The following is a 26,958-nucleotide window of genomic DNA, read 5'->3' as shown; positions in this document are numbered from 1 at the left end:
AGAGATTTTCATATCTGCTCCATTGCAATGACTGAAGATAGGTTTATTTTGACACAGTTAAATATTGCAAATCCTTTTTTTTTCCTTTACCCAATCCAAGCCCAAGCAGCTACAAGACAGAGAGGGAGAAATAACACCGATATTATAGTTTGTTGGTCATATGGCTGAGAGACCTGCTGGAGGGAGGTCGTGTTCCCCAGCAGCAGCAGCCCGAGTGGTAGCCTCCCAGTGGACACTTCGCAAGGGTTGTCATGGCTCAGAAGTCGCCTCCCACCACCATCCCTAATGGGATCAAATTCCTGTTTGGAGGCATGGCAGGGTGAGTAGCAAGTAGCAACGAGGATCATGGAAGAGAGTAGCTTGATGCAGCTTGGGCATGGCAGGAGGACACGGGGTGTCATGGGGGGGGAATCAGGTGTGGGGACTGGGCTGTGGGACCTTGGGTCCGTCACCTGCTTGTGTGGCTTGACAACTGCGCTCTGTAAATGGCACTTACGCTGACGTTAAGCATATAGATAATTTTCCTGTATATACCACGTGGTGCATCTATAAATAACATAAATATTCGGGAATACCGACCCCTTTCTGAACGGCCATTAAATGCATGACGGCCCCTGAGTACGGCAATTCACACCGACTCCCTGCCCTTAGGCGTCACCCCAAGGGTCAGCAGATCAAATCCCGCCCTTTTGATGGTTATACCAAATGGCTGTCCCCCTCGTCCCTATATGGAGAGTACTTTTAGCACGGTATCTACGACTTAATCTATATTTATATATTTTTGTCCCCAAGCCACCTGAACCAAGGTTCTGCCTAAAGCTATATAGTTATGGATGACTTGTGTGAATCTCTTGGACACCAGGATAACATACAGAATGAAATAATAAAGGTTTGCCAATTACCAGTTATTAAATTATTGATATATCGACTTCAGTCAAGTGAAATGATTCTCAGCTGTTACTGTCTTCTTTAATAACTACACCTGATAAAATCATTAAGCAGGTATTATAGAAACAAGTCTAAACGACTTGCAAGTGTGTGGGTAGATGAAGTTTAAGGGCACCACACTTATGTAAATGTGATAGAAAAGCATAAGATTTAAAAGGGCAGCATGATTCCTACAATGATAAAGATGGTAATTTACCAAATTACCTTCTTCAATAAGGACACCTCATAAACAAAATCACTCTAAGCAGATATTATGGAAACCAAGTTTAAACGACTTGCAAGTGTGTGGGTAGATGAAGTTTAAGGGCACCACACTTATGTAAATGACAGAAAAGCGGAAGATTTAAAAGGGCAGCATGATTCCTACAATGATAAAGATGGTAATTTACCAGATTATCTTCTCATCGAAACAGGTAATTCTGTTGTGCATTGTTAGTGCAATATAGTGTGTTTAGAGAAAATAATCAGTTATCGAGGATGAAATGGAATATTACAGTATATTTAAATTAAATGAAGCTATAGTGGTGAGGGCTATGAACCTACGGGAAAATGTGTCGAAGTGAAATGCCTCGTAATAACAGAACTCACAAAAACCTTAATCTTAGAAGCAAGGACCTAAAAGTATTGTACATATTGCTTTAAGCTTTATATTAAAGATAGTGATAGTGTTCTGCAATGGTCATGTAATGTGTACAGAATACTAGAATAGCTGCATAATTTTTCATATAACACTACCGAACGGTGGGCCACCATTGACCAGAGGCATATATTACCTGTACTATCCACCTGGGTATTGGTAGGATAAGTGGGGAGGGTTAATGACGGCTGCATAGTGATCTAGCATTTCATTGGTGATCAAGTTACACTTTTGACCCAGGTATCAAGTTATTTCTTTCTGCCTCACCCACACGTTGACTGCTGGCATTCTTTCCACAAACATGAAATCTCTCGTCTCATATAACTCTAACAACACTTAAGTCACACAACTCATTCTTCTAAACTTTAGATTTTCCTGCAGTGAGCACTAAGAGCTCCCTGTGCCATTTTGCAAAACGGGAGGTAGCAAGAGATGGTAGTCTTACTTAGGAACTTTTGGCAGGAGCATTTGGTAGAAACACTAAGTTGAAGCAGTAGGTAGGAATATATGATGGAAAAATTAGGCAGAAGTAATGGGTTGGAAAAATATGCAGGGAACATTAGGTAGACATTAGATAGTAGAAGTTGGTAGGAACAATATGCAAGAGCCTCTGGAAACACTGAACTAGATTTTCCCTCTGTCAGTGCCCTATTATGGGTGAGGCACTAAAAGCTAAGCAGCAGCACTGTTTCACTAGTTAGGGAGATTCTTTTCCCGTGGCTACCCTCTTGAAGGTGTTCCTGTAGGGAATGGGCATCAGAGATATAGATACACAAACACAAGTAAATATTATAAGACTAGTAGCAGGGAAAACCACTTATAAAAATTGATGAAAACTCATTAAACCTCACCAAGCAACCAGTATGTAGAAATACACCCACGTTGATTCTTTTACTGTGACAGTCATAATATTTAATCAGTGTGTGTGCTGGATAATCTCAAATATTAAGAAAAAAAATCCCAAACTGTAAAGTAATTATCAAAATAAAATTATATAAATCTTAACCTGGTGAGACTGTTTTGTACTTTCTACATGTTCTTTATGTACTACTCCAATGCAAGGCACGTGAAGTAATCCGAGAGTATTTTAGATGTATGTAGAGATGTGCAGTATGTTTTCATATGTCTTTGTCGGAAGGCACTAAAGACTTGAAAAATGGCACTGGAGTTCATGGAGTTCACCGGTTATGGAAATTGTGGCTGTGGCCAGGATATTCCTTTGAGGGAATTCCAATTGAAACAGGCATCAGATATATGTAGAAAGTGTTTATCAGCACTTATTTTTTGATGTTTCAAAAATTAATACATAACCAAAAGCACAAATCTTGTATATGTTTCCTTGACATCTGCATATGTGCTGATGAGGTTGTTACTATTTAGGCTGTTGTATCAGGGAAACAAAATCAAGGCATATACATTACTGCCACAATGAAAAAAAAAAAATATCTAGGTATAACCACCACCTACAGTGACTGAACTAAACACGTTTACTGCAGATGGTTGTTTGGTTAGACATTGTTTTCTGTATGCTGGTATTTAGAAGCATTTCTCTGATGCTTAATCATGAATAAAACAAACTTTGAACATTAGTCTATAAAAACTTGAACTGTTACGGAGGTTTAGTGCAATTTTCATTGTCATGTTGGATTTTTACATAAATTTTCCCCACGTTTTCCCTAGTGCACATCTCACTAGTATTACCTTAATTACATAATTCAAAATATTTATGCTCTGTGCCCATTATATTCTCTGACCCCTATGGTATCATTGAAGAACATATTCACGTATGAAAATAAGTGATGCTTACAAACTGATTTCAGTAAGGTATTATTTGCCATCGGATTGTTTGAAACAAGGAGAGTGTCATCCAGTCGTCACTTAGGCATGTGTCAATCACATTTGACAAAGACACCGAGACCCTAACCCAACCATGGAAGGTGTTATGTTTATTCTTACACTAATCGACAGAAAATTTCAAAGAACATGCTATGTAAAGAATGTGGTGATCCTCTGTGAATACATAGATATGTCTTGGCATAATCATGTGCACTGAAACTGCTGAAAATACATGAAAATATATATACATTTTATAAGTGAAACATTGTTAGAGAAATTTATTGTAACTAATTGTATTTTAATTGCATAGAAATATCATTACAGCACAAGGAGGGACATGCATGGCTGGTAGAGTTGCAGCCTGAACAGATATTCATCTATGAAGCTCATTTTAATGTTTGTATAATATTTCAATTTTTATCATCAAAAGGGGCCAAGTGAATTGCAATGATGTGGTATACTGTTGTTTACATGCTGTCAGTTGACTGAACCAGGGGAAGTGAAGTGTCTTGGGTAAACCATGAAAGGTTTGTGGGGCCTGGTTTTGGATAGGGAGCTGTGACAACTAGAGAATGGATGAGAGTGGATGTGGCCTGTCATCATCTGTTCCTGGTGCTACTTCGCTAACATGTGAATTTGTGATGGTGCATAAAAAAATATTTTGCAATCTGAAGGACCCATTCTCCAGGGACTCCTGCTACTTCAAGGCTGTACTGCATTCAGTAACACGAAAATAATGGACTCCTTTGAAAAGTCACCTTTGGCAAGGTTACCTCCAGTAGTAGGGAAATGCAGATACTTTTGGTTCTTTGACGAGACTGTACTCCCAGTAATAAAGCCTTGTCAAAGGTAACTTCTCTCAGTGTTACGTAACTCGGTAACACCCAGTAATATATTCCATTTATGTTAATAATAACCCAGGATCAATTTCTATAAAAGAGAAATTAGTGTTACCAGAACTAAGGTTCCTGCAGGACAAGACTGCACTGCTTCCAGTGTAGACCCCCACCCCCTTTGTTTGAGAAATTCTGACAATTTACCGGTAATGGCATGGTCTTACAAAGGCGACTTTGCTCGTGATGAAACTGAGCTAGCAATACCTAGGGATGCCTATCCCTGGGGATAGAGGAGAAAGAATACTGCCCACGTATTTCCTGTGTTTCATTGAAGGCAACAAAAGAGGGGCAGGAGCAGGTGACTGGAAATCCCCCCTTCCCCCATTTTTTTTTTTTTAAATAAAGAATAGTCCAAGGAGCCAGACAAGGAGTTTTCCCTCTAAGGCTCTGCCATCTGTTTTTGAAAGTACCTTGCTCATGTGAGAAATGAACCTGAATGAAAAATTATATTATCATTATACTTGAAGGACTCGGACAAAGAAAGACCCATCCACTCATATATACATACACCATAAAGGTACATGTACATATTAACATATACATACACAACCATAAATTTATTTATTATATTCAGTCACTGTCCCCCGTGTTAGCAAGGTAGCACAAGGAAACAGACGAAAGAATGGCCCAACATACACATGTACATACATAAACATCCACACATGCACTTATACATACCTGTACATTTCAATATATATATACATATACATATATACACAAGTACATATTCATGCTTGCTGCCTTCATCCATTGCCGTCGCCACCATGCCATACATGAAATGGCACCCCCTTCCCCCTACGAGCATGCAAGGTAGTGATAGGAAAACAAAGGCCACATTCATTCACTCTCAGTCTCTAGATGTCCTGTGTAATGCACGGAAACCACAGCTCCATTTCCACATCCATGCCCCATAAAATTTCCCATGGTTTACCCCAGACGCTTCACATGCCCTGGTTCAATCCATTGACAGCACGTCGAACCCGGTAAACCACATTGTTCCAATTCACTATTCCTTGCACACCTTTCGCCCTCCTGTATGTTCAGGCCCCAATTGCTCAAAATCTTTTTCACTCCATCCTTCCACCTCCAATTTGGTCTCCCACTTCTTGTTCCCTCCACCTCTGACATGCACATATATATATATATATATATATATATATATATATATATATATATGCACACTTGATTGCCATTTACTGCGTTAGCAAGGTAGGATCAGAAACATACAAAGAAAGGCCACATTCACTGTCCATTTCTAGCAGTGTAGTGTGCACACACACTAAAATGCTAGCTCATAGAACTTAAGGCATTTATTTTGGGAATGCTCCAACCATGTGGGCACAGATTTCGCTTTGGGTACAAGTGTGCCTAAATACTTGCGAATGAGATGGCAAGCGAGGAGGATCTCGTACACTACTGGCAATTTTCCAACACTTAAATATACTGGCTTTACTCTTATTCTACCAAGTTTATCCATAAGCTATAAGTAAACTAATAAATGACAGTAATTGTAAGTCAAACCAAACATTGTTAGTAGGATTCAGTTGCCAATGGATTAAATGCAAGATGCAGTTATTCAAGATATCAGGATTTCCTTGTGTGCTTGAAGGCTTCTTCAATTCAGATTTTTTTTTTTTGCCTCATACATTTTATTATTTTTCAACTGAAGTAACATTGTTCCTTTCGAATTCCATTCAATGGAAGGGTAATGATGCACTTTTTGATGACTGTATCTGTTCTGTACTGTTTGTGTCTTGAAATTTGATTACCATGTGTATGACAGTTTATGATGAGAAATCTCTCATATGTCCCATGGTATCCTCTGGTAAAGCAGTTTTCACTATATGGTCATTTGACATTCACATCACCATCTGCATACAGAAAGAAGGCTGTAAATGTGATGGCACCAGAGCATTCTGGTCAGGTCAATTAAGTAACTTTTCAGTTCCCTTTATGAACCACATTAGGCAAGAACCATTATGGTAATCTTTTATTCTTATAACAATTATTGAATACTTGTGTGGGTTTACTAATTGTTTGATTTATATATTTTGAGGAGGTTAAAGGTGAATTTCTGTGGTATTTCAATGGCTAATGGACTTAAGACATAATGGTTATATTCTAAATGATACAGTATTGTATTTTTTAGGGTATGTACAAGATACTTTAGAGGATGAAGGGAGAAAAGTGTTGAATTTATATTGTGACCTGAGTTGTATATGTTTTAATATTTTATTTTTGATGTTTAAAGATAATCTAATTGCCCTGATTTTCAACAGCATGGGTGCCACCTGCTTTGTTCAGCCCCTTGATCTTGTGAAGAACAGAATGCAGGTGGCAGTAAGTAAAGAACACAAGACAAGTTACCATGTGATAAAACATGTCATCAAATCAGAGGGCATCTTGGGAATGTACTCTGGGCTTTCTGCAGGTCTCTTACGACAGGCAACATATACCACCACACGTCTTGGTATCTACACATGGTTGTTTGAAAAAGCCTCTGGGTAAGGAGTGTTTTGGCTTGTACAATATTCAAAAACATCCTGATTAAAGTTTTTTTTATTCTGAATCAATGAGAACTGTAGTTTGTTAAAGATATCCGTTTCATCATGATTGATATTTTTCATTACGTGCTATGGTACTTCCGTTATTGATTGTGAATATTGTGTATGTTATAACGAAACAGTTGCTTTTTATGTTTCATGTTATAAATTTTAAACTTTTCTCTGAATACATAAACATTGAAATGTCATAGATCTACAAACAACTTCAGACATGAGTGGTATTGCACATAAATGTTGCTGCTACATAAGCAGGTTGTTTTTATTATACAGGCTCATCTAGGACAGGTTTTTAAGTGAAAAATGAAATGGCAGAAGAAAGAGGGAGACAAATTGCTTAAAATAATCTTTGAAAAATATTCTTTAATGAGGGGACAACATGCTGAACTGAAGCATATAATGCAAATGGGGAACCACAGAACGATGCATAGGACCTGGTTGTAAATATGGAGCTCTGGTTTCGGTGCTACAAAATAGTCTGAGAGATGATGCAATTGAATTACTCCAATTCTTCATCTGTTCCTGGTGCCATCTCATTGGTAATGGAAACGCTGTAAATGTATTAAGAAAGGTATGAGAATGTAAAGAGGTTTAAAGTAGAGTGATGTGGAACAAGAATTATAAGTCAGATTGCCCATCCTTAAGTTGTCATTTAATGCTTATTAATTATGTAATGAAGTAGTGGCTTCTGAATACCCTGTGGTCGGGCAGAGGCATGCTGATATCAAGAGGAAATACTGAAGTCTTGCAATATTTGTGGAAGGAAAACTAACATTGCTCAACAGGTTTAGTGGGTCATGTTTTAAATAATTGTTAAAGAGTTGCATTGCTCTGGACTTGATGATACAGTCAGTACTCAGTGGCAGAATTACCCCAAATGTTAAGAGCAGTATTCCAACCAAGGGACAAGAGTAACAACAAAGAAAAGTTTTTTTTTTATCTGAACAAGATACCCAGATTTTAAATTGGCAGATATAACTGTGTAAAATGAGGTTCCAAGATAGAAGTTACAGTGATTCTAAGCTTGTTTATTATAATAAGTTGTAGAATCAGGAGGTCATCAGAGGAGATTGGAGAGTAATGATGTATTTCAGAGATAGAAAAGAAATTGGGTTAAAGTGACGTTACATGTAACTACTGACTCTGCGTCACCGAGAAGTCCTATACAAATTTGAGTTAACACAAGTATTTTCATCGAGACATACGTCAACCTAGAGAAGATAGATTTGGGGTGTGTGTGTGTGTGTGTGTGTGTGTGTAATGCAGAATGTTAATCCTCTGCAAGTGAATTGTGTCTTTTGTTGATAGGAATGCCACAGTTCATCATGAAATTAGATGACCCATTAATAATTAGGTAAATGACAAAGTTGGATAAAAGAGAACAGAGAGAAGGAAAGCTGAAAAAGGGATATTTTGAATACTGTTTTCATACCCATATGTCATTTCTCTCAAAAACCTTTCAGGATATCTATAAAGATTTCCCATACAAATTATTTCACTAAGGATGAGTATGTCCTGTCTTGGAAAACCATACTTGTGATCAGATAGAAGAGACTACAAGATTCAAAATGGCTTTGGAAATTTGAATTTAAGGGATCAAAACACTTTGGAGTCAGAGCAAGTGATTGAGTTGATACCTTCCCATTTTTTTTTTCTTTGGGAGAGAGAGAAAGAGAGACTGTTCCTTTGACACTTTCTATGATGATGAAAAGCTTCTTGTTTTTAAGGTGATGAGCAGGAAACACAGAGTTAGGATAGGATGCCATCTGCACTTTATATTAAACCCAAGCTTGTGTGTGTGTCTGGGTGTGTGTGTGTGGCTATGAAGAATGCTGAACATCCAAAGGGGAATTGGAGGGGAAAAGAGAACCAAACTAAAAAGAGTATCTGTCAGGAGAATCGGGTAGAAAGTTTTAAAACAAAAACAAAGTAAAGGAAACATAGGTTAACGGTTGTTGTTTATGGCCAAAGCCATAACAACGGAAAAGAACATTTATCACCTTATCTGAAGAAAGCACTGCATTACCTCATCATTAAGAACTATGCAACGATTCTGCATGGATATGAAAGCTGATCAAGAGATGAGGATGATAAGTTTTCCAAGTCTGTGCTCCAGTTCCTGTCTGAAAAAGCAGTAGGCTTTCATAGGACAATCAGAGAGATTCTAAGATAGTTCTGTTTATGCTGTTGAAGTGCCATAAGGTGTGAGTAGATAAAACCTTGTTTAAGATTAGGTAAACCAGTTGGGAAGAAATTATGTCACAAGGGATTAAAGATTAAAAACAAGTTCAATGTAAAGGTAGTGGTAATGGCAGTATGATATGAGAGTAGATTGGTTGATAATTTGAACCGGATCATAAAAAAAATGAAAATAATAAAGGCTTCAAATGATGTCAGCCACAACCTGTGTGGGGCGCTCAAGTTACCAGGTAGAATGGTCGAAAAATATTTTAAAAGTTTGAGTTACAAGAGCATTAGTTGAAAGAGAAAATTAGTTGTATTTGAGAAATGAAGTGCTTACATTTATAGGGCTAAAACATCACTGAAGGGAAGAAGGGTTGCCTCGTAATCGTAAAGTAGGCATTAGAAGACGAAGTAAAAAGGCAATTTTTTTTTTTATTCATTGAAGCAGTGGGCATATTTGAAAGTAACCTTCAAAAGATATGAAATTTAAACATTCTTGGCAGACTTTGCAATGTAATGCTTCCATTTTAAGTGTCCTTTAGAGGACATCCTAAACTTATAAAGCCAGGTGATTATTTGTGGCACAACTTTATTTGGATTTGGGAAGGTTTGATCTTCGAATAATCTAGCACATTGCTACTCTTGCTGCTTTTTCCCCGGTTACTGAAAATGTTGACAATTCATTAAACTGTAATTTTTTTATTTTTTGCTAACATCTACAACCTGCTCATTTGTAAAATGCAAGTCTTCTACTACTACAAAAATATTTATGTTATATATCTTTATGCAGGTTTTCATGGGAAGCCATTAAGAACCTGATGCATAGGATTGTCTCATTAAGAAATGAGAGTAGAAATTTTAGCTCTAGGGAAGAAGTGATAAATCAAGTTAATCCTTTCGATCACCAGTTTAATAAGCAATAATAGGTTTGCTGGTTAATAAATTAATAGAAGGATAGGCAGTTAATGAGTTATTGGACATATAATTCGTTTGAATTAGTGCAACACAATGCCTTAGTCCTGTTCAGATAAGTCATACACAAATGCTGAATACTGACATAACATGAAGAAAGTATTACTAATGAGCATAGGTTCTTTCATTATTTGTACAGTAATGGCACTTCAGCGTAATCCTGGCCATTAGTATTCCAGTTGTGGATATTCAGAGCTAGCTTCTTGCTTGGATTTTTCCTTTGCTGTGAACATTAACTCAGGTTCTCTGGGTTTTGGATGTAGTGTTTTAAAGTCCACTGTCCCTTTAAATGTTTTAAAAAATAGTTAATTTTCAACTTAAAATAGATTGCACATGAATTGATCTTTCTTGACAGGCCCAATGGTGAACCACCTAACTTCTTTGTCAAGGCAGGCCTAGGTATGGCGGCTGGTGTCGTGGGATCCTTTGTGGGCACTCCAGCTGAGGTTAGTTTCATCCTATACTATACATTAAATGTAATTCATCGTGCTTATAATCAACTCCATTATTCATCATTGCCCCAGTTAGTCAGCCACATAAATCCCCGAGAAACATTGCTTGATGTAAATTTCTTTGTTGTGTTACTACATAACATTTTATACATATGTCTTGGGCATTTTGTTTTCCCAATTCCTTGTCATTTTAATAATGATCCATATATTTTTCATTTGATGGCTCCGTTGGATCCATTTGTAATTTTGCATACTTGTTTTTCTTCAGGTAGCTCATAGTTTTCCTTAAAGATTCCAATGTTTTATAACTACCTTTGCCAGTTCTACTCTGGAATAGGATTGAGACTGCATTCTCTTCGTATTCTACATTCTTCTGTACTCCTCCATTTTATAGGTACTCACTTTGTCCTTATACCTTACATAGTGTCTTCTCTTTCTTCAACTTTAACAAACTGCTCCTGTCATCATACGACAATCATTAAAGCAGGTCTCCTATTTTCACGACTCTACTTTTCTTGGCATTGTTTTGTTATTCAGCCGCTGTATGCCACTAGCGTTATATAGAGGTCTCTTCTGTTGATGGGAGGGCATAGGAAAAATTTCTGCTCTCCTCGATATCCTTACAATCAGTATTATTGGTGCACGGCTTTACCCTGTAGGCTTTGCGTACATGGTAACCTCAGAAAATATGAGCATTGTTGGATGACCTAAGTGATGAGGAGGAACATGTGATATGTATCAGCATATGAGGAAAGTGAAAAAGGATAACATGAAAAACATATGAATGATGGTGATTTTTTGCAGGATTACAAAAAGAGGTAGATTAGCACAGGAGGCCATCCCCAACATCCTGAGCTGCTTTTCTTCTCATGTTAGAAATGACATTTTTCTGTTCTAGTAATCCTGGGAAGATGGAGGACTTTGGTAATGGACGATAGGTGATGGAATATTTCCAAAGAAAAAATCTTGAGTATCTTGCCTGTACTTGCTAGCCATTCTCGCAGTCATTTTTTTCTGCGAGTAGTGTAATAGTTTTAAATATATTAATGTAATTTACCATTAGTGCTAGGTTCAAGAGAAAAAACAAAACCTTTATCCTCCTGACATGTGTAATTGTATATTCCTAAATTCACCATCTACTTTATGCCTATATTTTAAACAAAGACAAGTAGATATTAACATCACATCCTTCTGTCTTGTTGGGAGTTGTCAAACATGTCAACCACGCACCCTCTGCCCTAAATCAGCAATGGACCAGGCAAATCCAAAGGTATTGATATAACTTTTTGATTTTTTCCTTTGCACGCAAATGTATCACTTCCTAAAGGAATCTTTTGCAATTGTGTATACATGCAGAGGGACACTGAACGCTGCTGTATAAAAGTCAAAGGGTATTTCATCATTTTACTTTCATCCATTGTTTACATTCCTGTGCTTCATCAGGAAATTCCTTTACTTTTTCAAGTTTTCTGTTTAATATTCCATAATTCCTAAAACATATTTTCATATTTTGAGATGAGTCATAGGGTGGGAGATGAGAGATTAAGGTCCTGGATGCATTAAGTAATGTTTGGAAGGAGAGGCGTTTGTCTCTTAGGGGTGAAAATGGGTATATTTGAAAGGATAGTGATCCCTACAGTTTTGTGTGGATGTGAGTCATGGACCACGAATGCAAAAGAAATGAAGGTGGATGTGCTGGAGGATGATGTGGTATGTAGTGAGATGATCACTTTAGTAATGACCTTATAAGGGAAGCGTGGAAGTAAGTGCTGTCTGCTCTAGTGACCTGACCAGGTTTGCTTGAAGAAAACGAGTGAAGAAATAATGTGACTAAGAGGATCAATGTGCCAGAGATGGAGGAAGGAAGAGGAAGGGGTACACCAAGAAGAAAACAAGAATTGAGAGTCTTCGGGTTACTTGGGTCTAGACTTTTGGGAGGGGAAGAGGTATGCATGATTTAGAATGAACTGGATCAATGTGGTATATGTGGGTGGTATGCAGTCAGTGGGCTGAAATTGTGTATATGTAGTAAAGGTAAACCAACGAATAGCCTTAGGAGCTTTGCTACATATGGTTTCAGTCTGTTTTACATAATAGCTAGAGAGTGAACATGTACATGTAAATGGGGCTATTGTTCAATACTTCCTAATGTTCATAATGTTACCTAACAAGTGAGAAAGGTAATAAGGTGCAAAAAGAAATTACTTCTGCTTTGTAGATGTAGTACTTGTATAAAGTTATGAGGCACAAGGTAAGATGTTTCAAGATAGACCTAGGGTTCTGAAGAGCCATTATTGGTTATTGTCGGTTTTAAAAAATGTTGTGAAGTCACTCCTCTCTTTCAAGGTAGGCATACTTAAAGTGTCTGACCTTTCCTTGTAGCTCAGCTCTCTTAACTTTGGTACTATCTTTGTCACCCTCCTTTGATTTTTCTTTACTAGCTCTTAAAGCATTTTAAGTGTGATGAAGGGTATGAACAGCTCATAAAAAGTATTCTAACATTTGCCCACATTTAGTTTGACATCTTTCCTATTCTCTTAATGTGGGAGTCCAGCAACAAGTTAAGAGATAACTTCAAAGTCCTTCTCAACACAATACTGAACTATATTTCCTGCTAGATGATAATCATATTGAGGCATTCCTCCCCTCTGTCCTATCCTCATTACATTTGCTCAGGTTGAATTTAATCTGCAGTGTATCAGACCAACTTTGGAATCAGACTAGGTCCCCATACGAGTGGAGTTATTCCTACTTTCTTTTCACTTTCCTTATGATCTTAGCATCATTAGACAACTATCAGGTACAATTCCATACCTTCAGGTAAGTCTTTCACATTGAATTGAACCCTTTGGCACTCTCCCGGTGATCATCATTTGGAGAAGGTTCCTCTGACATGCATCCTTTGTTCTTTTCTGTAAAAGTCTTCCAACCATCATTAGTCTCTTCCCTGTATTTTTGCCTGGTGATCTGGTTTCTTAATCATCCTCCCATGCAGTATAGTCTCAGATGCTTTATGTCAGTCCTGGTATAAATGCTTTACCTAGCCCTTTCCTCTCTTTTTGTCACAGACAGAGCTCACCATTTAGTAGAAATCCAAGAAGTTTGTAACATGCCATCCAGTAGAAAGCCATTCATCTTATTATCTTTCCCGTACCTTATGGACAACACTTATTAGTGAGACTGATATGCAGTTCAGTGCCTCTTCCTAGTCTTGTTTTTTGTTTATGGGTATGTTTGCTTTTTCCATTCCATGGCACTTTACCATTCTCCCAAAGACATCTTGAACAGTGTATCGAAGGTCTTTTGTGCATCTTCAGCACTTAAATACTTAAAATCATCAAGACATGAGCTTTGTATGCAGCTTTCTAGATATTTCAAATGTTTTCTAAAACCTCCCCATCCCATCTCACTAGTGTTGGGGCTATAGTGTTTTCCACAATTTTTTTTTTTTTTTTTTCAACATCCAGTTCCTAATATATCCTTGCATCATCCTCCAGAAAACATTCCTCTGAACTCCTAAGCCTGTTTAGCTGCTTTTTAACTAAAAGTTCACTCCTTGGTTCACAAATCCTTTCAGATTTTTGTTCCTCCTTCCTTATCATGCTATATTCATTCTTTGCTTCCTTATATCTTGCATATCATTACCACCATTGCATATCTTGAAGTTACCTTGCTTTTGACAACTTTAATTCCACCATTCTTCTGTTTTTCTTAACACTCTATATGTATTTGAGGTTAGAGGTACCCTTGTTCCTACTCCTTTTACAAAGCCTTTCACCATATCGCCCTGGTTCTGGGCTGCTGAAGTCCACATCCCAATTTGTGTTACCATGTATAAGTTGTCGAGTTTTGAGGTTTGTCTAGTTTCCATGATTATATCTGCTCTTCAAGTCCTATCATCTCTGCTCTTGTTACTGCCTCATTCAACACAATCAAATCTAAAGCATCACATAACTTTTTCCAGTTGTTGTATCAACTACGACTATTCTGTATAATTGTTGTTACGTGTAAAGATCTAGTAATGATGTGTACCAGCTTTGAGGGGAGGCAAAACACCTGGGTTGAGTATGGGACAACTGCTGTACCCAGGATTCATACCTATGTGGGCTCATGCTAACTCATGGTCAGTAACATTAACCACACACATGTAAGTGGGTGTATGATGTGTGTATCTAAGGTTCCCATTAAAAGTTCTTCCTGATAAGTGAAGCAGACCAAGGAAGTAGTTGTTATTCACCTGGCATACAGCATGGATTACCAGTGGCCAGTCAATGTTCTAACTATATCTCTGATGACTGTTCCCTCTGGAACTTTTTTGTAGGGTGGACATGGCAAAAGGGTCTCCAGCTGGTTAACTCCAGTGTGGTTTCTCAACCTTTAATGCCTCTCCCTTAACAGGCCACTGGCAGAGTGCAACTCTAGCACAGTGTTTCCAGAAGCTCCTGCTGACTACTACTTAATGTTTCTGCCTAATGTTCCAATCTTGTAATTTTACCTAATGTTCCTTCCTACTACTTCTATCTATTGCTGCTATCATTTTGCCAAAAGGCAGGGCTAGCTCATAGTGCTCACCGCAGGAAAATCTAGAATTACGAAGAATGAGTTGCATGAGTTTAGTGTTGTCAAGTGTTATGTGTGACAAGGAGAGATTGTATGTTTGTGGACAGAATCCCAGCAGTCCACGTTTGGGTGAGGCAGAAAGAAAAGACAGCTTCCTGGGTCAGAGGAGTGCACCTTGACAACAACTGAAGTGCTAGCTACTACGCAGCCATCACTAACCTTCCCAATACCCAGGTGGGTAGTACTGGTAACATATCTCCCTGGTCGGTGGCTGCCTACCAACTCTTATGAAGTATTTGTTAATTTTTTTTTTTTTGCTGCTCTGTGCAATCTGTTCCAAAATAGTTTGTGTGACTTCAGCCATATAGTATTAAAGGCAAGTATTTAGGTTACAGAGGAAGCATTTGGTACTGTGCATTTCCTTGGATATTTTTCTGCTTAAAGCAGTTGCAATATTTTTTGAGATTTTTCTGAATAAGCAGTTGCATTTTTTCATACAGCACTATCACATACAGGATGAGGTATTGTTTGGATGTTTTGATTAATGCACATTCAAAATTGTTTTGCATAAACTTATTTATGATATACAAAGATGCATCTGTCCTGAATTTTGAAAATTTGCTTTGTTTTCTTGCGAATTGTGAGGCTTGACAGAGAAACGTGAATGCTTTGCAAGAAACTGATATCAGCACCAGCTCGTTAAGACCTTTTTTTCTGGAATTGCTAACCAAGAGATTTATTTTCACAATTAAGTCATGATACATATTTGCATCTTTACTGTTAACCATTTCCTCTGTGTATTTGCAAGCACTAACACATTGAAATACGTAACTGCACAATCACAACACACAACAGTGCAAAATAGTTTCTTCACAGTAATATTATTTTTGTTTCATTGCAAGATGACCTATGAAGCTGACCATCAAGAAAATATTAATGGAGTACAAATATCCCATAGAATATAAAATGTTGAAAAAAAAAAAGTGCTTACGAATAAAAGGCAGACCAATGATCTTAGGAAAAAAGAAAGAAATAAAAGGAAGAATTGCAGTCTATTTGGAAGGAAATAAGTAGATGCACAAGGGAAGTTTGTATGGAAAGCAAAGGTGTAAAGGATGCTTTTAGAAGTAGGAAGATACACAAGGGAAGTTTCTATGAAAAGTAAAGGAGCAAAGGGTGATTTTGGAAGCAAAAAAGTAGATGCACAGTGGATGTTTGTATGAAAAGCAAAGGATGATTTTGAAAGATGCACAACTGAAGTTTGAATGGAAAACAAAGGTGCAAAGGATACAGAAAGTATGTGCACAATGGAAACAAATTTGCAATGGATGGTTTAGGAAGTAGGTGCACAAAAAGGAAGTTTGTATGGAAAGCAACAGAGCATAGAAAGAAGCCTGCAAGAGGTGGAGAGGGCACTGTAAACAGGTGATTGGAGATACAAAGGAATTCAAACAGCAACAGATCATCAAATCCCTTCGGAGCAGTTTGTAACAGTGGAAGACATCAGAAACTTGCATATTACTGTAGTAAAAGTAGAAAGGTATACAGATAATTGAAAGACAGAAATCTGCAAACAGTCATTGTGACTACGGAGGCACAAATAATTTTAGTCATGGACTTTAAGCAAAACACGTAGAAAGGTTTCTTAAACGTTATCTATAGTACTGCTTTCAAGGACTGATTGGTACTTCATTTCATATGTTAATGTCAGTTGAGAAAATAGTACTTGACCTCATACAAGTAAAGCGTTTGCCTACAAATTTGTATCCATTACTATGAGAGAAATCATTCGAACAAAGTCTTGGGTAACTTCGTGGATCAAGATTATCATCATAATCTTTAGTAATCTGGAATACCTGTATTTGTTCAGCTCAACATTCTCCTTTCAACGTTTAATAGATTAATGTTGTTTAGTTGGCTCTCACAGGATTTCTCTCTCAATCTGGGTATCATTTTTGTGGCTCAGTGCTGTACTTTTTCCATTTCTTTTCAAGTGACAAAAACTGAATAATATTCAAGATGGGGATGCACTCAGGAATTGCAGAGAGTAAATATGATTTTCATAGACGAAGTCGTACCTGTGAATCTAAGAATCTCTTTTCCTTTTTGTTTTTCACCGCTTCAGTGCACTGCTTACTTGGTTTTACATCAATAGAAATTATTATGCCCAAGACTTTTCCTCGTTTACCTTCTGCAGCTCAACGGAAATCATATTGTAGCTCACCTTTTTGTTCTTACTACTGATATGTAAAACTGGAACTTTGAACTTACTGATATTGAAATTAGTTTGCCACTTTTAGCACAGTCCATCAGTTCTTCTCTGCCAGTTTGAAGCTGTAGATGTTCCAGTTTACATGTAGATTTATTTCCCACCTTAGTATCATCTGTGGATTTTGATATTTCACGATGCAGCTCATAATTCATATCATTAATATACATTATGAGAAAGAGATCCGGTCTGCTAGACTGACCCTGCACCAGTTGTTATTGTCTGACCATTCTGAGGCTAGACCATTAATTGCATCTCTTTGTTTAGGTTCGGTCAGTCAATTTCTTGGATATCCACAAGTTCAACCCAATCAGTACCATGTGACAGCTTTTTGCTTGAAGCCTTTGATGCAGAACTTTATAGAATGCATTTCAAAAATCTAAATAGATGACATCAACTGCTGTACTTTCAACATCCATGTTAGACATGAGCAATTTCGTTAAAAACCATGGTGAGAATGGTTAATTTATTAAGCGGTGGTCCTCTGAATAGTTTACAATTTTATCTCGAATGATGGTTTCCAAACGTTTTCCAGTAACAAATGTTAAGCTAACTGGATTATAATTTCAGGGCTCTGATCTTATTTTATTTTCAAATTTCAGCTTTACATCGATAAATTTGGATTCCTGTGGTATTTTCCTCTCAACATCGAAAATAGTAGTCAAGGGCTTATCTATCTTGTTTTGCATCTTTCATTGCCCATAAAATCTTTTCCAAGGCCTGCTCTTTTATGAGTCATGGGTATTGAGACAGCAGATACAAATTGATCACAGTCTTAATATTGTAGGAAAGGAAGACATTACAAAGTCAGGGTGAAATGAGCAGTTATGCTAGTGATATAGATGGGGTGGTTAGTGAAACAAAAAGTGGTGGTAGGTTGCAGTGTGTATGGCACAATGGATATGTTATGTGCCTGATTGTATGAAGGATTGTTTTCCGAAACGAAGAAAGGTACAGTAGAAATTAGTTAGATTCGAGAGGAGCAAGACTAATTAGTAAAGTTGGCAATGACTAGAATTGTGGAGATGGCAAAATGATTAGGTTACTGGACCTCACATAACTGAAGAAAAAGATGAAATTAGAAAGTGAAGAGGTGTAGTAGACAGCATTTTTGCAATGAGGCATGTAATTCATAATGTTATAGGCACTTTGTTTTTACTACCCATTCTGAAATTATATTTGGACTGCCACAAATAATTTCTCCCTCACTTTCATATTCTGTAACAGTTTGGTATCATCCCCATACAACTGTAGGTCTCCTCTCTACACTTGCTATAGTATCCAACATTTGCCATTTCTCTCCATCTTTAGCATTATACCCCATCCATAAGTATACAAGATAACCATTGTAATGTTAAATTGACAGGACATATTCTTACATGAATTTGAAATCATTCACTTAAATACTGTACCATTTATTCTCTAACGTGCACTTACATTACCCAAATTCATGCACATAATTGCTCAGATATTTCTGAAATATGAGTTTTTTGATTATCGAATTATAGATTAAATATCCTTGAGTTAATGGGTCAAATTTTCCTGACTGGACTTGAAGTCATCAGAACAAAATGAAATTTTTTTCCTGGAGATCTTGCAATGAAACACTTTACAGGAATGCTTGAACATTATAAGAAAGCATCTTTTTTTGGAATTCACTGTAAACTTAATTTTTGAGATGCTGTGGTTTTTAGAATTTTGATGATTTTCATTGGCCCATATCATTTGTGCAACTGACCTTTCATTTTATTAAATCATATGTAGCTAATTATATTGTTAAAACAAGTGTTCTGAGGAATTTAATGTGCTTTAGTATTTCTTTGATGCCATAATATAATCTAGTGATTATTTCAGGTATCACTAATTCGAATGACTGCAGATGGTAGACTGCCCATAGCTGAACGTCGTAACTACAAAAGTGTATTTGATGCCCTCATCAGAATGACAAGAGAAGAGGGTCTTTTCACCTTGTGGAGAGGAGCCATACCTACCATGGGGCGAGCCATGGTTGTCAATGCTGCACAATTAGCATCATATTCACAAGCCAAGCAGGCACTTCTGGGAACTGGTAAGGACAGTATATATGATTATGCCTATAAGTATTACTGAAATGTCCTAACATTAGTTCTATGTACTAAGAATAATGGAGAAAATAGTTTATATTGATTTGCATTTGTACAAGACTACTTCTTACACAGGAGAAACTTGCAGAGAAATTATTAGATACAAAAGTTTAATTCCAGTTGTAGAAAAAAAAATTCAAAAGGGTGAACAAGGAAATTAGAATTTGTTGAATACATGTCTCTTATATCTTGGATTGGGGAAAAATGCTGTCTGGGGTGTGTTTGTGTGAAAACCATTCCCTTGTAAAGAAAGAACAGGCATGGAAGAGTAAGGATTAGTCATCTGTTCCTGATGCTCCCCTAAATTACCCAGAACCTTTTTTCAAAGACTTCAACACCTCAAGCCTGCCATACTTTGAGTGGCATGGGAATGTGGACTACTTTGGAGCAAAAAGTTTTGATAAAACTGTACTCTTAATGATACAGCCTCACCAGTGGTATTTCACTGGCATTGTAACCTCATAGGGGTGAATTCCAGTAACACTTGTTTACTTGTGTGTACATTATTAAATATCTTAAGTGAAATCATGCTGCAGGAAAACAATTCCAGTACGTACCAGCTGCCCACCCGCCTTTCTGTGGTCCAGTACCCTACCACACCACTTTAGAGAATATACTACTTTTTAAGGGTTTATCTTTGCTTATGGATGATGTAAACATGCATAAGTGGAAGGCCGTAAGAATATACAGAATGGGAGGAAAGCTGCTCCAAGTTTTTATTAAGGGTGTAAGGCATGTGCATTAAGTAGAGAGAAGAAATGATTCCAAGCGAAGGTAGGTCAGAGACAGGGATGGGTGATGTCACCATGGTTGTTTTGTTTTAAAAGGGGTGGCAAGGGAGGTAAATATGAATCTTGGAAAGAAGGGCAAGTATATAGTCTGTAGGGGATGAAAGGGCATGGGAAGTGAAGTTTGTTGATAGTTTGGAAGGGCATTTGAATTGAAGTTACGAGTTATTGTGAGGAAAAAAAAAAGGTTATTAGGCGAAGCAAAGTTGAGGGAGAGGTCAGTTGCGGGTGCGAGTTTGACAGGAGAAAAATTGTTGGAAGTCATGTTTGGATATATGATAAGGAAGAGTGAAGAGACTGATCTATCTACATCTCTTATTCCAGTTCCTTTCTGGAACTCCCTCAGTGGGGTGGCCACAGCAAGTCACCATAACTAGGGAACTCCAGTGCTGCTGCTTAGCCTTTAGTTACCTCACTCTTAACAGGCCCCTGGCAAGTCTAGCACAGTGTTCATAGAGGCTCCTACCTAATGTTCCTACCGAATACTTCTACCTAAAGTTTCTACCTACAACTTGTATCCACCTAAAGTTTCTACCTACAACTTGTTTCCACTGCTTATAACATTTTGCCAAAAGGCAGGGCTAGCACATAGCTAGTATGTTCAAAACAGATGGAGCATGGGAAGACCAGGAAGATGAAAGAATACAGTCAAGGTATGTAGGGCAGTGTGCTCTTTATGGGTTGAACCCATGCATATTAGGTAATTGAGGTAAACCATGTAGTCTGCGGGGCTTGGTTGTGGATGGTGGGTTCTTGTACTGGTTCATCATACATGATAACTAGATACTAAATATTTGCAAATAGAATTGATCGTAAGTTCTGGTCACCACTTTATGAACACGAGGAAAAAAATTCATTAATACTTGACCTCTGTTTCCTGCCTCAGCGAGGTAGCACCAGGAAACAGATGAAGAATGGTCCATCCACTCATATATTTATATTTGTCATACATGGTCGTTGTTTCCTGCGTCAGCGAGGTAGGGCTAGGAAACAGACAAAGAATGGCCCATCCACTCATATATACATAAAAGCCCATACACACGCATATACATATACTCCTATGAGTCCACGGGAAAATGAAACACGAAAAGTTCCCAAGTACACATGTTTACCAAATGGCGTCCTAGCTTCGTCTCTTCGATGTATATCAACTGACTGTTATATTTCTCTCATGTCTCCCCTGATGATGTGATTATTACACGAAAGTGCACTTGGGAACTTTTCGTGTTTCATTTTCCCCATGGACTCATAGGAATATCTTGATCACGTGCAAAATTGTGATCCTTTCCAACATATATATACATAACATATACAATACTCATACACAGACATGTACATTTTCATATTTGCTTGCCTCATCCATTCCTATCGCCATCCCACCATGCAGGAAATAGCAACGCTACCCCCTGCTTCAGTGAGGTAGAACCATGAAAAAAATATATATATATATTATATATATATATATATATATATATATATATATATATATATATATATATATATATGTGTGGTGTGAGGTGGTTTGATCGAGTGAGTAACGTAAGGGTAAGAGAGATGTGTGGAAATAAAAAGAGCGTGGTTGAGAGAGCAGAAGAGGGTGTTTTGAAGTGGTTTGGGCACATGGAGAGGATGAGTGAGGAAAGATTGACCAAGAGGATATATGTGTCGGAGGTGGAGGGAGCAAGGAGAAGAGGGAGACCAAATTGGAGGTGGAAAGATGGAGTGAAAAAGATTTTGTGTGATCGGGGCCTGAACATGCAGGAGGGTGAAAGGAGGGCAAGGAATAGAGTGAATTGGAGCGATGTGGTATACCGGGGTTGACGTGCTGTCAGTGGATTGAATCAAGGCATGTGAAGCGTCTGGGGTAAACCATGGAAAGCTGTGTAGGTATGTATATTTGCGTGTGTGGACGTATGTATATACATGTGTATGGGGGGGGGGGAGGGTTGGGCCATTTCTTTCGTCTGTTTCCTTGCACTACCTCGCAAACGCGGGAGACAGCGACAAAAAAAAAAAAAAAAAAAAAAAAAAAAAAAAAAAAAAATATATATATATATATATATATATATATATATATATATTTTTTTTTTTTTTTCATACTATTCGCCATTTCCCGCGATAGCGAGGTAGCGTTAAGAACAGAGGACTGGGCCTTTGAGGGAATACCCTCACCTGGCCCCCTTCTGTGTTCCTTCTTTTGGAAAAAAAAAAAAAAAAAAAAAAAAAAAAAAAAAAAAAAACGAGAGGGGAGGATTTCCAGCCCCCCGCTCCCTTCCCTTTTAGTCGCCTTCTACGACACGCAGGGAATACGTGGGAAGTATTCTTTCTCCCCTATCCCCAGGGATATATATATATATATATATATATATATATATATATATATATATATATATCTGACATCTATTCCCTTCAGAAACCCCTTCAAGGGGTGGCCACAGCAAAAGTGCCTCACCCTTAACAGGCCACTGGCAGAGGGCAACTCTGGTGCAGTGTTTTCAGAGGCCCCTGCCTAATAATGATCCTACCTACTATGTCTACCCAATGTGTTTGTTATGATTCATGTTATTTTTAATATCCCCCTAAGCACACACCTTCCATGGTATGTTGGCTAAACTGATTTAGCGATTGTTTTGAGTTACCTGATTTCACTGAATGGGTGCCATTAGGCTGGGTTACATCTGTTAAGGAACAAATACCTTTCAAATTGCATGGTGGTACCATTTTTACTTTCATTAAATGCATTTTTTCAGGTTACTTCAATGACAACATTTTCCTCCACTTCTGTGCCTCAATGATCTCAGGTTTGGTAACCACAGCTGCTTCTATGCCAGTTGATATTGCAAAGACAAGGTTAGTAAGCATAACTTATTGCATTTACCATTATTTACAACAATGCCTCATCTATCTGTGTATGAACTTTCTTCATCTTATAACTAAATGATTGCAGAATCTTCCCAAAATCATTACCAGCCCTTAAATTTTGAATCTGTTGCGTAGACTTTAGCTCAACTTCCATCTACATACAGTACTTTGCATTCCTTCCAGTTTCCATGCTGCCATTTCAGTATCTCTTTCTACTGACCTTCTCCCACAGTTACTGTAATTTTCCATCCTAATTGCTTTTACTTCTTCGCACCACTCATTACCCTTTCTCGCTTGCCTACATTCCAGCTTTTCCTTGCCACATGCTTCTTTCACGTTTGTAAGCACTGTGCCCTAAATACCTTCCATTCCTCATCCACTTCCAAGTTACATTTATTCTCATGTTTTGCCATTCTTTGTGTAGTCTTGTGGTACCTCTTCACATAAGCCTTTTTTTCTCATTTTCAACACCCTCTTCTCACCCATACATTTTTCCTTTTCCTAAAGCCTTGACAGACTTTCACTCTCACCTCCACCTGCCCTTCTCAAGTTACATCCAGTCGTCTCTCTCTAGCATGCCCATTACTTAGCCTAATTATAATTGCAACCATAGAAGTGTGGGCTCAGCACAGCAACTGCAGTCTTACTTTTTTTGGTTGCCTTCCTCTGAAGGTACAATTTTCAGTTGCCTTATTCTACTAGGAACTATGATTTGCATCAGAAAAAATCCTGCTACGTTAATCATCAATTTTATATAAAGCCGAGGGGAAATGTACAGTGTGCAGTTTCTACTTCCTGCAACAGCCATGCATGCATGATGCAGCAAATTGGCAATTGTCATGGGGACACTAATGATGTTCACATTTAGTGGATGTTGAGCTGTTATTATAAGAATGTGATTTTGATCATGATAGGGAAGTTATCTCAGTCAGATATAGAGGAAATTAGAGAAAAATATTCTTGAAAAAGTGAAGGTAGGTCATCATGCAGTGAATATCACTATTCTATACAAAACTGTGGATAAATGTATTTGAAAATTATATAAGTAAAATGTAACATAACATATCTGAAAATAATGTAAATTTACGTGTAAATGCCCTACGTTACAAAGTGAAACATTTTATATAATAATTATCTAACCTGTGCTGTACTTAAACATTCACCAACTTGGTGTGGCAGATGAATAGTGAGAGGAGCATAATGACATCATTAGCCGTCAGTATTTTGACTACTTTGTGGCCAAAATAAAAACTAAACCCCATTTTTGTATATGTTTTGAACATATCTTGCTCATAAACTCTGAACTTCAACGCTTCTCTCTTTCACATGCCAATTTCATGCTCTTGTCACTTTTCTTCAGTGTGCTGCAGCAAAGTTACAATCCCAACTCTCCAAGAATCTATCCAAGATATTTTTCCTGGAAAATTTTCTTTGTTATTGAAGTCTCTCTCCTATTTCCAAGGGATGGATCATGTATAAAATGCCTCTCATATCTTTTATACACATCCTTGAACTAATGCCCTGTAATGAATTCAACATGAACATCCAAATATATAAATATCTCTTTCCTCTTGGCTCTCAAAACTGATTCATTGGTAGATTAGCATATCCATACACCCCACCTTCATGCACATATTTTGAAGTATATACTATGTGTATTAACATAAACTGTGAATATGCAAGGAAGAAAATTAGACGACCATTTTACTGAATTAGACGACCATGTTACTGAATTCAGGAAACTTAAAATAATTTCTTTTTCAGGATTCAGAATATGAAAATGATTGATGGTAAACCAGAATACAGAGGTGCAGTTGATGTCCTCTCGAAAGTCGTACGTAATGAAGGTTTCTTCTCTTTGTGGAAGGGTTTCACCCCATATTACATGCGACTGGGTCCACACACAGTTCTCACCTTTGTTTTCCTTGAACAAATGAACATCATGTACAAAAAACATGTATTAGGGTGATGCTGCAGCTAAAGGTGGTGGACTCTGAATAATCAGGATAATTTTAGTCAGAAGTTGTGGTTTCCTTTCTCATCTGTGGTGAATGTGAACTGGTGCTTTGAATGCTTGGTTAGGAAAATGGCTAACAAATTTTGTGACTTCTAAAAGATGCTTGGGGCCACAATGGACAGTACCGAGTTTGAGTTTGCAAAGTTTCCTGAAGGTATTTATGAATTAATTTCTATAAAAGGTATCCAGACATCTGTAGTAGAAAAATAGCTGAAAATTTACTGCATCTGGTTGTTTCTCATATTGTGTTTATGAAGGATTTTAGGATTCCAATACTTTGTTGTATATTTTTTCTAGGAACTTTGCGAATATGATTATGCATTATTTGATTGCTTTATTATTGCTTTATTTAGTTACGTGATAATGAAACTTGCAGAAAACTTACTAGTTCAGAAAAATTTTTTGCTTTTATCCCACTCTATGATTTATAATTGTATAGCTTCATGTCAAAATTGCCTAATTGTATACATCATGTTTTAGGAGTTAAAATTCATAATTTTGACTTGCAAGGACTTGATTTTTATAGGTAATTTTTACTATTAAATGTTTTGGCAATAAGTTTTCTTTACATTCGGTCTTGATTTTAAGTGATTACTAATTACGGTATATTTCAATGGTAATGTGATTAATGATTAGGTTTTATTGTCACAAGTTACAGTTTTGATAAGTAATTGTACATGACTTCTCTACCTCATTGTCTTTGAACTCAAATTTCCTGTATCCAATTAAAAACTTTCTTTGTGTTGAATTTAAAAAGGAGTAAAAGGAACTTGTAGCACACTAGTGCTACATTACAATTTAAAGTTCCATTTGGAATAGTTCAAAAGTTTCAGATATTCTGCATTGAATTCTATTCGTCTTTGTCACAGACTCAGTAGGTTTATGAAAAGTTTAACAAGTATTTTGAAAAGTCACAAGTACATATTTATCTATCATTACTCCATTCCTTATTTACATAGGGTGGATTTAATTTAAAATGTCAGTACTGTATGTTGGATTTTTATGCTTGTGCAAGCATTTTCTTGAACACTAACTCTTGTCTTCCCCGTTTGACAGCAAAATGACTGTCATATAATAATGAAGTTCATGTCAGAATTAAATAACCAGATAAAACATTATTTTACCTGTTAACATAATTATATTTTTGTATTCAATCAAGTTGAACGAAAACCTTTACCTTGAAGGACTAAAACTACATTGGATGCATTATTCTACAAAGTTGTTAGCAGTGCAAAACTACAGCACATAAGAAGGACCAATCATGTCACCCATACTCACTGTTACCTGCATTTTCTCCCAAAAGTTAGAAAATATAATGTACATATAGACATCTTCACAACAAGTTCTTTGTGAATGTAAAAATCTGCTGTATATTTGTACATAAGACAGACAGTACTAGGCTGGTAAGCCTTTATTTAAAAGTAAAGACGAAATAAAAATACAATAATTTTCACCAATGTTTTACTTTAGTGCCTATCCCTTTACCTACAACTTGAGACTTAAGTTACCCAAATGCACAACAGGTTTTAAGTATGCCTAAGCAGGAAAATACTACATTATAATGAAAATATGCTACCATGAGCTCAGGGACCCATAACTTCCTAACTGAACATGTTAGTTCCCTTCCTGTCCATTGCAAGAGGACTACACCTTCCACTGATAAGCACCTACCTTAATAAAGGGGCTATACAAGTTTTTAACTTTTGACAAAGATCTCAAAGGAGAATGATGCTCAATGAGGAATGGTAAGTTTAGGTTAGCAAGCACTTCACTTCTTTTTTCTAAACACTGGTAGATGTCATATGCTGTGGGGCAATATTCACTAAATTACTTGCACCTGTCTATCTACATCT

At 37.1% G+C, this 26,958-nt stretch overlaps 2 protein-coding genes across 2 annotated transcripts in view; one reads left to right on the top strand and one right to left on the bottom strand.

The window, feature by feature from the left end:
* The window catches only part of LOC139763503 (glyceraldehyde-3-phosphate dehydrogenase), a 44,497-nt gene that overhangs the window by 8,965 nt on the left and 8,574 nt on the right, over positions 1 to 26,958 (bottom strand). The window lies entirely within an intron of this gene.
* On the top strand, positions 106 to 26,558 carry LOC139763504 (mitochondrial 2-oxoglutarate/malate carrier protein-like). The gene is made up of 6 exons (XM_071689639.1): positions 106 to 319; positions 6,597 to 6,821; positions 10,390 to 10,480; positions 19,170 to 19,383; positions 22,977 to 23,076; positions 24,853 to 26,558. Exons 1-6 carry the CDS (start codon positions 252 to 254, stop codon positions 25,055 to 25,057), a joined length of 903 nt encoding a protein of 300 aa, XP_071545740.1. The 5' UTR covers positions 106 to 251; the 3' UTR covers positions 25,058 to 26,558.

This window comes from Panulirus ornatus, chromosome 47 (genome assembly GCF_036320965.1).
Source record: "Panulirus ornatus isolate Po-2019 chromosome 47, ASM3632096v1, whole genome shotgun sequence".
Classification (NCBI taxonomy): Eukaryota; Metazoa; Arthropoda; class Malacostraca; order Decapoda; family Palinuridae; genus Panulirus; species Panulirus ornatus.
This window is presented reverse-complemented; position numbering and strand designations above follow the sequence as displayed.